The sequence below is a fragment of the Sinocyclocheilus anshuiensis genome, unplaced genomic scaffold (assembly GCF_001515605.1).
Source record: "Sinocyclocheilus anshuiensis isolate Anshui unplaced genomic scaffold, SAMN03320099.WGS_v1.1 scaffold1036, whole genome shotgun sequence".
NCBI lineage: Eukaryota > Metazoa > Chordata > Actinopteri > Cypriniformes > Cyprinidae > Sinocyclocheilus > Sinocyclocheilus anshuiensis.
Window position 1 is genome coordinate 783,880 of NW_015550226.1, and position 14,974 is coordinate 798,853.

At 38.1% G+C, this 14,974-nt stretch overlaps 1 protein-coding gene across 3 annotated transcripts in view; it reads left to right on the forward strand.

The window, feature by feature from the left end:
- The window catches only part of LOC107661004 (protein PTHB1-like), a 164,070-nt gene extending 149,658 nt beyond the window's left edge, over window positions 1–14,412 (forward strand). For all 3 annotated transcript variants that reach the window (XM_016450443.1, XM_016450444.1, XM_016450445.1), the window contains 12 exons: window positions 1,910–2,009; window positions 2,837–2,919; window positions 3,303–3,393; window positions 3,685–3,767; window positions 5,428–5,527; window positions 7,210–7,454; window positions 7,562–7,666; window positions 8,455–8,500; window positions 8,790–9,116; window positions 10,612–10,948; window positions 11,585–11,715; window positions 13,488–14,412. In XM_016450443.1, coding sequence (XP_016305929.1) covers window positions 1,910–2,009; window positions 2,837–2,919; window positions 3,303–3,393; window positions 3,685–3,767; window positions 5,428–5,527; window positions 7,210–7,454; window positions 7,562–7,666; window positions 8,455–8,500; window positions 8,790–9,116; window positions 10,612–10,948; window positions 11,585–11,715; window positions 13,488–13,669 — 1,830 coding nt within the window. In that variant the 3' untranslated portion in view covers window positions 13,670–14,412. The remainder of the gene's footprint in view (window positions 1–1,909; window positions 2,010–2,836; window positions 2,920–3,302; window positions 3,394–3,684; window positions 3,768–5,427; window positions 5,528–7,209; window positions 7,455–7,561; window positions 7,667–8,454; window positions 8,501–8,789; window positions 9,117–10,611; window positions 10,949–11,584; window positions 11,716–13,487) is intronic.
- Window positions 14,413–14,974: the final 562 nt, after the last annotated feature.

Here is a 14,974-nt window from a genome sequence, read left to right on the forward strand (position 1 = left end):
ACTCAGATATTTTCTTGTAAATTAAAAAGTAATGCGTTACTTTACTAGTTACTTGAAAAAAGTAATTTGATTACGTAACTCGCGTTACTTGTAATGAGTTACCCCCAACACTGAGAATGACTACACAAGAGATACAGATATTTAATAAGTATTATATAAGAGATATGTAAGGTAGTTAAATTTTAGGGAACTTCTGTCACCATAGGTAAATAATATGTGACCCTGGAGCACAAAAGCCGTCTTAAGTCGCTGGGGTATATTTGCAGCAATAGCCAAAAATACATTGTATGGGTCAAAATTATAGATTTTACTTTTATGCCAAAAATCATTAGGATATTAAGTAAAGATCATATTCCATGAAGATATTCTGGATCATTGAAGGTCAGAAGCAAAGACATTGGTTAATAGAATGGGATTAAATTCATAAAGGATATTTGTGTTGTTTAACATTCAATTATTGCATATTCTGAGTTGCATTATTTTTATTCATTTTGAGGAATACTGAATCTGTGTTTTTTTTTGTGAGTGAGATGAATTAATGCATATTCATATTTATTTTAGAACTACAGTAACATCTTCTGATTTCTCTCAACATGGGGACAGGAGAGCTGTCAATCAATAAATTGAAAAAAAAAAGTAACTTGCGTTACTTATTTGAAAAAGTAACTCAGATATTCTCTTGTAAATGAAAAAGTAATGCGTTACTTTACTAGTTACTTGAAAAAAGTAATTTGATTACGTAACTCGCGTTACTTGTAATGAGTTACCCCCAACACTGAGAATGACTACACAAGAGATACAGATATTTAATAAGTATTATATAAGAGATATGTAAGGTAGTTAAATTTTAGGGAACTTCTGTCACCATAGGTAAATAATATGTGACCCTGGAGCACAAAAGCCGTCTTAAGTCGCTGGGGTATATTTGCAGCAATAGCCAAAAATACATTGTATGGGCCAAAATTATCGATTTTTCTTTTATGCCAAAAATCATTAGGATATTAAGTAAAGATCATGTTCCATGAAGATATTTTGTAAATTTCCTACCGTAAATATATCAAAACGTAATTTTTGATTAGTATTGCTAAGAACTTCATTTGGACAACTTTAAAGGCGATTTTCTCAATATTTTGATTTTGTTTTGCACCCTCAGATTCCAGATTTTCAAATAGTTGTATCTCGGCCAAATATTGTCCTATCCTAACAAACCACACATCAATGGAAAGCTTATTAATTCCGATTTTCTTATAAATCTCAGTTTCAAAAACTTGACCCTTATGACTGGTTTTGTGGTCCAGGGTCTCATATAAGAATTCTCTCTCTCTCTCTCTCTCTCTCTCTATATATATAATTATTATTATTATTATGTTACTCTGTGGTTAAATTTTCAGTGCTGACTTTGTAGTGAGAACTGTAAAAGTTGCATATATCCAACATAATACATTTAGATGGTAAAGCATTAATAAATTGGAATGTCCTGGTCACAAAAATCAGCATGGGTCTGTTATGTGTCTGCTATACCCATTATAAAGAGAATGATATGAGAACATTATGTTAAGCACCAAGAGTCAAACAATGTGCCTTTCACAAGGTTAGTGCGTGAGAGCTGATACGATGGGTTGATGAATGTCTCGTATTGATTTTGTAGTGAGTTGATGAATAGAGATCAATACAGGAAGTTTTATCTCTGAAAGATGATGCTGCTCTTCATGTACATGCATTTGTCTGCTGTTGATGGGGATGTCATGAACTAAACGTGATTGAATTAAGCTGATCTATCAAGAAAGCAGAGCACATCCCGTACTAAATTTCACGGCTTTATCCTTGTCCCATTGTCAGCAAGTAAAAATCTTATGCACAGTACTGAATGATAAGCGATTGTCCTTTAAATATTTATTTTTATCAATAGAATCAGAAAGCAGACTGTAAGCAGGAGAAGTGTTCACCGCTGGCAGAGGACTGTGCGCTGGTGGTCAAACAGACAGGAGCCTGCTGTGAAAGATGCAAAGGTCAGTTCAAACCTCCTGAAGAACTGATCTATGAGAAATAACTCAAAATAATGTTATCTGGTTATTATTAATTATGTGTGGGGCGGGCTAACAAACTTCTTTGCTATTTTAGTCATAATGTATAGTTTTGCTGTGTTTAACATCGCTGCCACCTTATGGTTGAGAGACGCCATGACTTTACAGATGAGATCTTGATTTTCCCTTTTCTCAGACGTTTTATTTGAATGGGTTTCCTTAGATCATATACCATTCTTCTGATAATGAACTATAATCAATATAATAAACTTAGAATCAGTTATAAATCAATCAATAATCTGCAGATGATGTTCAGCCTATTTTTAATATAAAAGCCGATTTACTGAAAAAATAAAAATGTCAAAGTTGTAAATAAAACAGATTATTGTAGTACATTTTTACAAAGAAGTACTATTATACTACAGTCTTTCTACTTCAAAATACCATGTTTAGTTCAATATGTTACTTGCTGTTTCTTTGTAATTACTTTACTAGTACACTCTAAAAAATGCTGGGTTAAATACAACCCAGTGCTGGGTAAAATAGGGACAAACCCAGCAATTGGGCTGTTTTGACCCAGCGGTTGGGTTAAAAGTTTAACCCAACCTTCTGGGTAGTAACCCAGCCGCTGGGTCAAAACAGCCCAATTGCTGGGTTTGTCCCTATTTTACCCAGCACTGGGTTGTATTTAACCCAGCATTTTTTTAGAGTGTAATTTCTGGGCGAAAATTGTTTAAAAGTAAATCCTACACCATTTGTTTCAGTGTACATGGCTTGAAATCATTTTATCTGAGCATTTCCTCTCTCTGCAGGTTGTCAGCTAAAAGGGACGTCCTACAACAGTTCCCATCACTGGATCAGGCCTGTGAAACCCTGTGTCACATACAGCTGTCAGGTGGGTCAGTCTCATCTGTGTCTTGGGAATGGCTGGATGGATTTACTTTGTTAAAGTTAACAGCTGTAAGACATGGACATGTAGTCTAGTAGTAGGATAAACAGAATGAAAAACAAAAACAGGACTGGACAAATTAATGATTAATGTAGCAAGCTGACTGCTTTAATAAACTACTGGTTTCAATGAGAATGTTTGGGGAAAATAACATAGTAAATATATTGTAGATGAAATAGTACTTGAGTACCTCCTACCTCACCTCACGCACAATATGTGCATTTTCATATTTATATTATATAGTTATAACAAGAAACCACCTACCAATATAAATCTGAAAGTAAACATTGAAGGGGATGGTAAAGTTTATACATTTTTTCTTTGAACAGGAAGGTGTCATCACTGAAGCAGAAATGAGGTGTGTCATTCACTGTAAGAATCCCAAAAACCACCCAAAGAAATGCTGCCCAACTTGCCCAGGTCAGTCAATGTTATTATGTGTGTATGTCTGTTATTTTCTTACAGCCTACAGTGCTTTTCCCTTTAAAAATATAAGAGAGAAAGGGAAACTTTACCAATTTAAAAACAAGTCTGTTTAGTCAGAATATTGTAAACAGAATTCTAGATACTGATGTGCACAACATTTCCTCAATAACTTCACTTCATTAAACTACCGGCAAAACGTAGTTGTTTGTTTAGGTGTATGTGAATATCTCTGCCAATCAGTCAGATTCTCATCCTAGTACTTATTCATGTTTTGGATGTTCACAGGGTGTATTTTCGAGGGAACTTTATATAAAGAAGACGAAGAGTTTCATCCTGAAGGGAATCCCTGTATTAAATGCATCTGCACTGTGAGTTTGTCTGCTAAACCCTTACAAGTGTTACAAGTCACAACAAAAAGTTCTGGGCACTCTACTATGACCAAACAATAGCACTCCATTTCAGATAGTAAATATTTAGTATTTGAACATTCAATATAATAATAACTATAATACTATTAGGGTACAACGAAGCTAAAGGAACACCTTAAAGGGGTCATGACATGGATGTTTTTTTAAATTATTATTTTAGCATGTTCCCTTAAGGTTTACTTATAATGTTAATTAAGTATTTTTGCACAAAAAAACAAACAAACAAATAAATATGAGGAAAAATGGTTATTTTCAACCCTCATTCTGACCCTCTGTTTAAAATGACCTGTTTTTTTAAGGGGTGGGTCCTTTAAGGCTTCTGTTCGGCCGCTGGTATGATTGGCTAAACTCATTGCATGGGAAGCAGAATCAACGCCCCCTCACTATTGCATGTGAGTGTTTTGACAACATGATCAAAATAAAACGGTAATTTCCAGACAAAGCATTATGAAATCATTTACTTACAGTTTGTGATACAGCTGCAGTCAGATCTAATACCGCTTCATCTTTCAACAAATGTTTCTTTGTGAACTCTTCATGACACTGTGCCTCGTTTACAAAACAAAATGCTCCGATCAATCCTCTGCCACAATCCGCGATGCCATTAAAAATAAACTATCCACTTGTTCCTGACGCTGGGATCCTTCTGATATCTGTACAAAAACGCAACCAAGCTGTTTAAGCCAAACACGAATGTCAAAGAACGTCAACGAACGTCAAAGCGAACGTTCTTTCACTCCATCTGTCCAACTGACGACAGACTTGAGCGGACTGTGTCAGGAAGTGAACACGCATCTGTATACTGTATCCAGTGTAAACAAGATAGCGGCAGTGATTGTAATTACTATTTGCTTTTGACGCGACGCAACACTCGCATTCAGCGTGATCAAGTGTCAGCCGTTAAGCGACTGAACGCCAGTGGGTGGGGCCTATGGTGAGAAGAAGACTATTCGTCGATGTCTTCCTCATCAAACGACTTCCCCAGGTGATGTCACCTTGCACCTCGGATCCAAAAGAGCCGTTTTTGGAGCTTGATGAAATAAATCATTTGTTTATAATGAGGAGGATGCTTTAAGCTATGAAACTTGCAGGATGTTTTAATTGTACAAAGACCTCTTATAAATTTGATTTCTCATGTCATGACCCCTTTAAGGAAAATGTGCTGTTCACTACTCCCATAGTGTATGATTGCAAAAAGAATATACTGTATATGCTTTGACTGAGCATTGATGAAGCAACACATTTTGTGGGAAAATAAACCATAAAATAGTTTTGTTTAAAAAAATATATAAATGTATTAGATGGTGAGAAGGGGCCTTTTACCCCACACTCAGGGTTAAAAGCACCCAGTATTGAAACAAATACTTTACATTTACATTTAGTCATTTAGCAGATGCTTTTATCCAAAGCAACTTACAAATGATGGAAGCAATCAAAATCAACAAAAGAGCAATGATATGCAAGTGCTATAACAAGTCTCAGTTAGCCTAACGCAGTACACGTAGCAAGGTTTTTTTTTTATTATATAATAAATAAAAAGAAAACAGATAGAAAAAGATATATTTGTTATGCTTTGTATAATCATGTGTGTGTGTTTCAGGGAGGGCAAAGCATGTGTCATAAAGTGGTGTGTCCTGTTCTGTCCTGCCCATCTCATCTCACCCACACTGCACCTGGCCAGTGCTGTCCTAGATGTCGTGGTAAGTTATTTTCTTCTCAGTGTTTTGGGGTAAAAGTTAGATTCTTAGTACAGACTTAAGACATTCACAATAACAAATATCATACACGCTGACTATATACTGTATTATAAAGCTTCCAGATCGCTTGTAATATTTGGTTTCCATGTTGCCACTGCTTTCTTCAAATTCCACAAAATATTTGTAAAGAGATTTAAATCTGAAGACTGAACCGGCCACTGAAGAACATTTTACGACTGATGCCTTAACCAAGCTTGAGTAGATTTAGATGTATACTTTGAGATGATAATCCTTACTTCTGTATATTCGTTACAAAAAAAAATCCATGATGTCTTTCATACAGTCAAGATTTCCTCTTTCTGCATCAGCAAAGCACCCCTAGAACAAGACCCCTAGAACAAGATTTGTTCACCCCTAGAAGTCTGACCATAGGGATAGTGTTCTTCTGCTCATAAGGCCTAGCCTTTTTTGCACCAGACATACTGCTGATCCATGAAGTTCTGATTCGGTCATATCACTCCATAAAATGTTATTCTAGAACTCTACAGGTCTATCCAAATTAATTTTAGCATATTCAAGTCAGCCTTTTATGTTGTTCTTGATCAAGAGTCGTGTCCCACTATGAAGGCCATGCTTGTTTAGTGTTCTTCTCTGCATTTAAATGTTTTTTCCTCATTTCATCGTGTAATCTTGCATGTCTTTGGCAGTAAATTGAGGGGTTTTCTCAGTTGCTCTGATCAAACATTTTTCCCCTTGATGATACTGTTTTTTCTTCATTGGCCTCAAAAGTTTTCTGGTACAACACATTTTAAACATATGTGACCCTGGCGCACAAAACCAGTCTTAAGTCGCTTGGGTATTTTTGTACCAATAACCAAAAAAAAAAACATTGTATGGGTCAAAATTATCGATTTTTCTTTTATGCCAAAAATCATTAGGATATTAAGTAAAGATCATGTTCCATGAAGATATTTTGTAAATTTCCTACCGTAAATATATCAAAACTTAATTTTTGATTAGTAATATGCATTGCTAAGAACTTAATTTGGACAACTTTAAAAGCAATTTTCTCAATATTTTGAATTTGTTGCACCCTCAGATTCCAGATTTTCAAATAGTTGTATCTCGGCCAAATATTGTCCTATCCTAACAAACCATACATCAATGGAAAAAAATGGACCCTTATGACTGGTTTTGTTGTCCTGGGTCACATATGAGTAATACTGCCAGCTGTGTCTCCAGGAACTTTTAGTGCCCTCTTGTAGCCATAAACTTTAAAACTATGTATTACATAAAACTATTTCTTCTCTATAGCTTTTGTGAGAGCTCTTTTGACTCTTTGGCCATATTTGCTACTCAAATTTATGTATCTCTAACAGCTTAAGCTAATTAAGATTTGTTGTGGAGTTTCCAAGGACCCAAGTGTAATTAAATCACAATTTTGCACCCTACCATACAAATAAGTGACTTAAAAACAACAGTGATTAATAGGGGTTGAATAATTATGACAGCTTTATTACAAAAAATTATTGAACTGATTTTTTACAAATTCTGGATATTCAGAAAAGCTGATGTTTGTAAACAGGTATAGTCTCTGGGGGGGGTTGAATAATTTTGATTGCAGCTGAATCTAGTGTGCTTTCATGAGAAATGTGAAATGACAGGGTCTTATTTGTCTTCTCTAGGTCAGAGGAGGGTCTTTGACTTGTCGCCTGGCAGCTGTCTGTTCCACAGTGAGGTCTATGAGAACGGTACATCCATTAGCCATGACAACTGCACCACCTGCACATGTGTGGACTCTACGGTGCTGTGCAGGAAGAGATGCTCTCCGCCTGGCAGCTGTCATGGCAGTGCGTGCTGTGAAGAGTGCCAGTCTCATCTGAAGATGGAAGATGTGAAGTACTGCAGGGTGAAGAGCAAAATCTATAGGGTGAGGCATCCAAGAACAGGGACAATGTATGTAGACAACTAGCTGAAAATGTATGTGTATATATCAGATGAGAATGAGAGTAATAACTTTGTCTCTTCCTGGTTTAGGATGGTGACAGATGGTCGTCTGCTAACTGTTCTCTGTGCACCTGTGTTAAGGGGAATATTGAATGTCAGCCCAAGATTTGTGTTCCTATTACCAGCTGTCCCTCAGTAAGTTTTATTTTACAAAGCTCATAAAGACACCTAACCACAGTTTTATGTGAAGTCGTCTGTACTTTACATCATACGTTTTAGTCATAATGTATTATATACATACTTTATAGAGTGTAGATGGTGTTTCCACCGTCAAAAGGTGAATGTGAAGTTTCAGAAAAAAAGACTGGCAGTTTGAAATTCAGCTTGAGAGCGAGAGACTGATGATGTTACATCACAAAATGTGAGGTAAACATGTGTAAATGGAGTCTTGACTAACTGAAGAGAACGTTTACCTCACATTTTGTAAGTTTCCTTTTTCAAAGAAAATGGCTTGGAAAAATGCGCGCGTGTGGTATGATTGCTTGTGTGCAGGTGTGTCTATTTATGCCTGTATGGGTGTTCCTGATATAAGTCTTGTGAACAAATACCATAGTGAACAGCTGTCACATTTTATATGTACAAAGACTGAACAAAAATGACGGAAAAATTTACTTGCTGGTCTGAGCAAACATGTCTGTACCAGGATGACATCCCCATGGTCTACCACAAGTAAGGGATAATCAACGGCTAGCCATGCATGAAAGGATTTTAAATGCACAACGTGGAGGCAAAGAACCGCCCGACGTGAAGCGGAGGGTGGTTGCCTCCGCAAAGTTTTTTACATCATACTTTTACATACAATATTCATTACATCGAATATTTTGTTTCTAGTTACACCCAGCAGTGCCTAACAAACCTGCTTGATTTTCTGTGTCTCCTACTATAAGTCTGTCACTATACAATGTTTTTAATTCGTTTTTCAGAACAAGATACTGAATCGAACGGGATGCTGTCCTGTTTGCACTGATAGTAAGATGACTTCCTCACATGATGTTCCAGCTGTGAATTTTAACAGAATAAAACTTAAAAAATTCGGTTTGAAGAAGAGGTAGCCTATTTTATAAAATTACAAGCTTTTCTGTTACATCAGTTACTACTACAGTCAGATCTTCACACACTCGACAACATAACTTTTAAGTATAAATTATAAGTTCCATGTGTGCCCTCAGTTTGCATACTAATAAGCATTCTCTATTTGACATACAAAGTCATTATTTCGCTACAAATATCCTCTCTATTGCTCTTTTTGTAACTCCAGAGCCAGGTGTGTGTACCGTATTTGGAGACCCTCACTATAACACTTTTGACGGCCGCACCTTTAACTTCCAGGGCACGTGTAAATACGTGCTCACTAAGGACTGCTCCCCAGCGGCCAGTTTCACAGTGCTGGTGAAGAACAATGCCCGTCGCACACGCTCCTTCTCATGGACCAAATCAGTGGAGCTGCACACATCAGGCCCGAGCATCAGCCTCCACCAACATCTGACCGTCCGTCAAAACGGCACACGCATCGCTCTTCCCTTCCATAGCACAGGGGTCCACATTGACCTGGATGGATACCTGCTCAAACTCACCACCATCGCAGGTAAGGACAGCACTTGATATGGGATTTTCTATCATAGGTTCATTTACATAGCTTTTGGAGAATTAGACGGGTTCGATTGTGGCTGCGTCTCTGCAAGTGGGTGTTAACATCTCCAGGGACTTCAATCTCAGTGAGTTCGTTGTCTCACTGAAGATATGCATGAACAAATACTTTGACTGAAAGGATCAATAAAAATGACACAAATTGACTTTATGAAGTAGTAGCAGTTGTTCAGCCTTTCACTCTTCTACAAATCTTCTTTTGAGAATGACAGACCTCTGACAGAAGAGAGAAAGATTTCAAAGTTAGTCAGTTTTTGCATTCATTTATCAAAAAGTGCAGTAAAAACAGTTATTTTGTGAAATATTATTACTTTTAATTTTCTTGAAATTTAATTTAGTTCAGGGATGGAGACGCTGAATTTTCAGCATCATTACTCCAGTGTCTCACATGATCCTTCAGAAACCATTCACTCTCAGAAAAAAAGGTACAAGGACACTTAAAACAAGGACCTTGGACTGGCAATTGTGATTTGATTAACTCTCCCATGTGTGTATGACATTTATCTGTAAGCAATCTTTGTGCTTGCAGCTCAAATCAATCAATCCAACTTGCACAGATAGTATAGGAGGGTTACAGTTCGCCGCACCTTTCTTTTTCAAAAGAGCATGTTCGGCCTGTTTAAAACGATAATTTGACAATAACTTCCAAACTAGCTTCCAATTCAGCATGTTGGTTTAACTCAAGTCAAGTCACATTTATTTATATAGCGCTTTATACAATGCAGATTGTTTCGAAGCAGCTTGACATTAATAAACAGGAAAATAACAGTGTTCATGATGTAAACTACATCAATAATCAAACAAATTTAATTTGAGCTGTAAAGCACCTCCACAGAAGATAATAGAGATCAATTCAGCTCAATTTAGTTCAGTGTTGCAATGTTGCAAAGTTTAACAGTTCTGGAAAGAAGTGTCAATATTCAGCTAAAGTCAGTTCAATAACTTGATTTTGCAAGGAAGATGTCATTATCCAGTTCAATTTTGTTCTCACCTGAACAACAGTGCAGTAAGTGCAGATAAATTGATAATATTACTGAATGTTAAGCACATTTTTGAATAGGCAATAGAAAATAGATACAATACAATAGATAAATGGGTTGTTGTGAATAACGTCCATAGATTTTTCAGGATCCAAATTGTAGGTCAAAATTGATTTGAATGTTCAAGGAAAACGGTATGTTAGAGGTCTTGATTCTGGTCACCATTTATTTTCATACTTTATTTTAAACCTTTTTTGCCTGCACTGTAACAAGTGAGTTTTTAAAAGAAGAAAAACTCCATGCAGTTTGAAATGAATTTGATTGCTACATGATTCAAATGCTGTTTAAGATAGATTTAGATTGTGTCAGACTACAAGATATGTCATCTTCTCAAACACAGGCAAATGCAGCATGTTTCCTTTTCCTTAATCTTCATCTGGGCTGTGTCATCAGGACTGGAGATCACTTGGGACGGGGACAGTCTGGTGGAGGTGGTCGCAGCACCCCATCTGAAGGGGCAGCTCTGTGGGCTGTGTGGAAATTACAACGGTCAAAGGCGGGATGACTCTCTAGGAGGAGACGGCCAGATTAAGTTTGACGTGGATGAATTTGCTGAGTCTTGGCGTGTGGAGGACAATGAGGTGTGTCAGGCACCGCACCGCAGGCCCACGTCCTTCCTCTGTCCTGGCACAGTCAAAGTAAAGCTGCGTGCACACAGAACGTGCCAAAAACTCAAGTCCTGGGAGTTTCAGAAGTGCCATTCTGCTGTAGACTTTACCTCTTTCTACAAGTGAGTTTCCCATTATGCAATCATCATTATCAAATAGATAAATCAAAGATCAGAGCTCAGATGAACATCAAACTTAAGAGATCATGGATTGTGCTTGTGCCATTTTATTGTACTACTGTAGAATAAGCTTCAGGTCTTTTGCATTTTGATGCTGAATATTTAATAATTAAGTATTAAGTATTATAGTAAGAATATTTAATAATCAAGTATTCCCACTACGGGGAAGTAGTGGCCTAATGGTTAGAGAGTTGGACTCGTAACCCAAAGGTTGCGGGTTCGAGTCTCGTACCGGCAGGGATTGTAGGTGGGGGGAGTGAATGTACAGCACTCTCTCCCACCTTCAATACCACGACTGAGGCGCCCTTGAGCAAGGCACCGAACCCCCAACTGCTCCCCGGGCGCCGCAGTATAAATGGCTGCCCACTGCTCCGGGTGTGTGTTCACTGCTGTGTGTGTGCACTTTGGATGGGTTAAATGCAGAGCACTAATTCCGAGTATGAGTAACCATACTTGGCCACATGTCACTTCACTAATACTAAATGTTTGTAGGGTAGAGAAGCATTAAACTGGTGCCAGTTCTTCAACATTCAACACTGACACTAATTCTATCTCTGTCTATGCCCGTGTCTTCCTTAGGTCATGTGTAACAGACATGTGTGAGTGTCCAGTGCACAAGAACTGTTACTGCGAGTCATTTATAGCATACAGTCGAGCGTGTGAGAGAGAGGGCATTCGTGTGCACTGGAGACCGGAGCTCACCTGCATGAGTAAGTCAGACCTGACAAATTTATGTGTTTGTATTTGTGTTAAAAATCTGTTACATTTTTAATGTTTTGGGATTTCTTGTTAAAAGGGTCATCGGATGACCATTTTCCACAAGTTGATATGATTGTTTAGGGTCTTAATGAGAAGTCTATAACATACTTTGGCTAAAATTTCTCAACAGAAGTGTAAAACAACACCCTTTTTACCTTGTCAAAAACAGCTCTGTTCACAGCAAGCCGTTTCATTGCATTTCCCTTTAAATGCTAATGAGCTCTGCTGACCCCGCCCCTCTCTACCGTGGGGTGACGAGCCGTTCTCATGAGACTGTAAACTTTGGAACTTGCTAACTAGCACATCATTAGGAAAGGTGATTTGCAAAGATTCATAATAAACCTTATACTCACTTCTTCTGTAGGTGAAGTATCACGAATGATTCGCGCAAACATACAGATGTCGGGAGTAAATGACGACTGCTATGTTCATTATTGCATCCAACAACAAAATACCTCAACCGCTTAGGAGACATTCTTGTTTACTCCTGCTCCAGTGTCGAAACAATGGCGGACTGATGACAGCTCACTCAGGGCGGGTCTATGTTGAAACGCCAGTATCAGTCAACAATCATGGGAGGGGCCTTGGCCTGTGTGATGTCACACAGCAAAGAATCTGAGATCGGGGTTATTTATGGGGATTTAAAGGGATCATATGATGCGATTTCAAGTTTTCCTTTCTCTTTGGAGTGTTACAAGCTGTTCGTGAATAGATAAGATCCCTAAAGTTGCAAAGACTAAAGTCTCAAACCCAAAGAGATATTCTTTATAAAAGACTCGTCCACGCCCTCCTAAAACGCTTCGTTTAAAAACGCCCCCACATGTCTACGTCACTGTGTGGAAAGATTTGCATAACACCGCCCAAATGTATGCGCAAAAAAAGAAGGCGTAACTTTTATTCTCGCTGTAGTATTGTTGCCACTGCCGCTATGTCATGGAGACGCTGTGTGTTTCATTGTGAAAGCGATGACCCTATACAGTCTATGATGCTGAGAAATAATGTTGACTGATATTTAAAGGATTTGCCACTGACGATTCAAACGCGAGTTTTGAGCAGTGTAGAGTAGCGCTTGTTGTTTGTCGTTTCTCCGATCACAAATGCAGACATGGTTTTATGTTCACGCGGCGCGCTGCAGCGCAACACGTAAAAAGACAGTATAAGTCATTATAATCAGTAATTATGTCCCCACTGGATGCAACAAATGCCTCGTTTATAATGGGTTTTATTGGTTTTGTCTCGTCGCGCCGGGACACGGCATCACAGTATGGTAAGGGGCGTAACATTTCCGTCACACGCTTGAGGAATTCGGCCAATCACAACGCACTAGATAGCTGGCCAATCAGAGCACACCTCGCTTTTCAGAACGATGAGCTTTGTAAAAATCGATGCGTTTCAGAAAGGCGGGGCATAGAGGAGAAACAATAATGTACAGTATGTGGAAAGTGCTTTTTGAACCTTAAACCACATAAATGCATCTCATTACACCAAATACACAAAATAATGTTCTTTTTTAGCAACATCATATGTTTATCATTATAGGGTGGTTGTGTACAAACACTGCCAACACACATTTATGTTCAAACAACATGTAAAGGTGAATTTTGCATCCAATGACCCCTTTAAGAAGCCGTCTTAATTACATATGTGGCAAAAGCTGACATGAATATGTGATAGTGTCTCGTCTTCATACTTGACTAGTGTTCATTTCACTTTTTTGCTGTAGGCACACATTGCAAACATGGCGCAGTTTATGGCACATGTGGACCTGGCTGCACTAAAACCTGCAATAACTGGAACGAAATCAGACCTTGTCAAAGGCCCTGTGTCGCTGGCTGCCACTGTCCGGCCAGCCTGGTCCTGTTTGAGGGCCACTGCATTAAACCTACATCCTGCCCCGGGCGATGACCCACAGGACTCGTATAGAAGCAGAGGGCTGCGAGAGATCCAAACACACAGAGGGAAAGAGAACTGGGCACGCAATTTTGCAAACAGGACTGTACAATACTCAAGATACTGAGAGACACACTCCTTCCCTCAGCAGGGAGACTCACCACTAGGTCCCTTTGGCTTCTCTGTGGGGACTCAGGATCTCACTGCTCGCTGTATGTGGATTTCTCATAGGTGGTGAAAACCAAATCCCAAGTGCCTTACTGAATGAGCTCAGAGTTACCAATGCTTTAATCATAAAAAAGGACCTGAACTGGACATTATGTGTGGGGTATATGGCATACAATAGTATTATCCATTTGTTGGGTCAGCCAGTATTTAATTCACAACTGCTTGACTGAAAGGGAAACTATTTATGTATCTGTTCTTTATTTTGTAAGTCGGGGACTCAAATGTGACTGTTATAGCATTAAAGAGAAGTGTACTGTATTCGTCCAGCCAAGTGTTCATACACTGATGTGTGTATGTGTTATTATAAATGTACATTTTACTTGACCCATTAAGATACTATATACGACCAGTATAAATCTTATATACTTTTAAAGAAAAACGTGCTTATTTCTGAAAAAGTTTTGTCATCAGGAAGTGCAGTGACGTTTGTGCATACAACTCAGGTTCAGCAATGTCTTGTGGAGATTCAGGACTGGGATATAGAATGACTTTGCAGCGATGGCAGAGGAGCCCAAGAACTAGAGCAAAAAGAAAAAAAAATCATATTACGTGAAATGGTGGCAAGAATTTGGCTGGTTACATAATCTACTTGTAGGGACTGTAAACTGATAAAACTTTTACATTACTAACCTGAGTGTTAAGTGTGTTGAGTGTTCAAGTCCTGTAGTTCAGTTGTGAACTCGTGATCATAAAGTGTTATTGTTTGAGCTGCATTAAATCTGACTAAACACACGGGCACAGCCCTAAAAGAAAACAACATTCTTTCCACAACTCTGAAATTCCAATAAATGCCAGCAGATATTAAATCAACATCTGACTGATCTGTCAATAAGCTTAAAATGTGCTGTGGTTAGACCTTCCAGCAGGAAAGGCTGTCTATGCATACTGAGCTCCTTCTTCTGTCATTATACTATATACATATACTAATGCAATCTGTAATTTTCACTCATTGAAGATATCATAATTTATTATAGTATATTAAAGATCCCATTAAAGGCACAATATGTAAGATTTTGTTTTTTAAATATCCAAAAACCACTAGAACATTTTTATATATTTTGCTGACCTGTGTACTTACATTATCCCAGATGT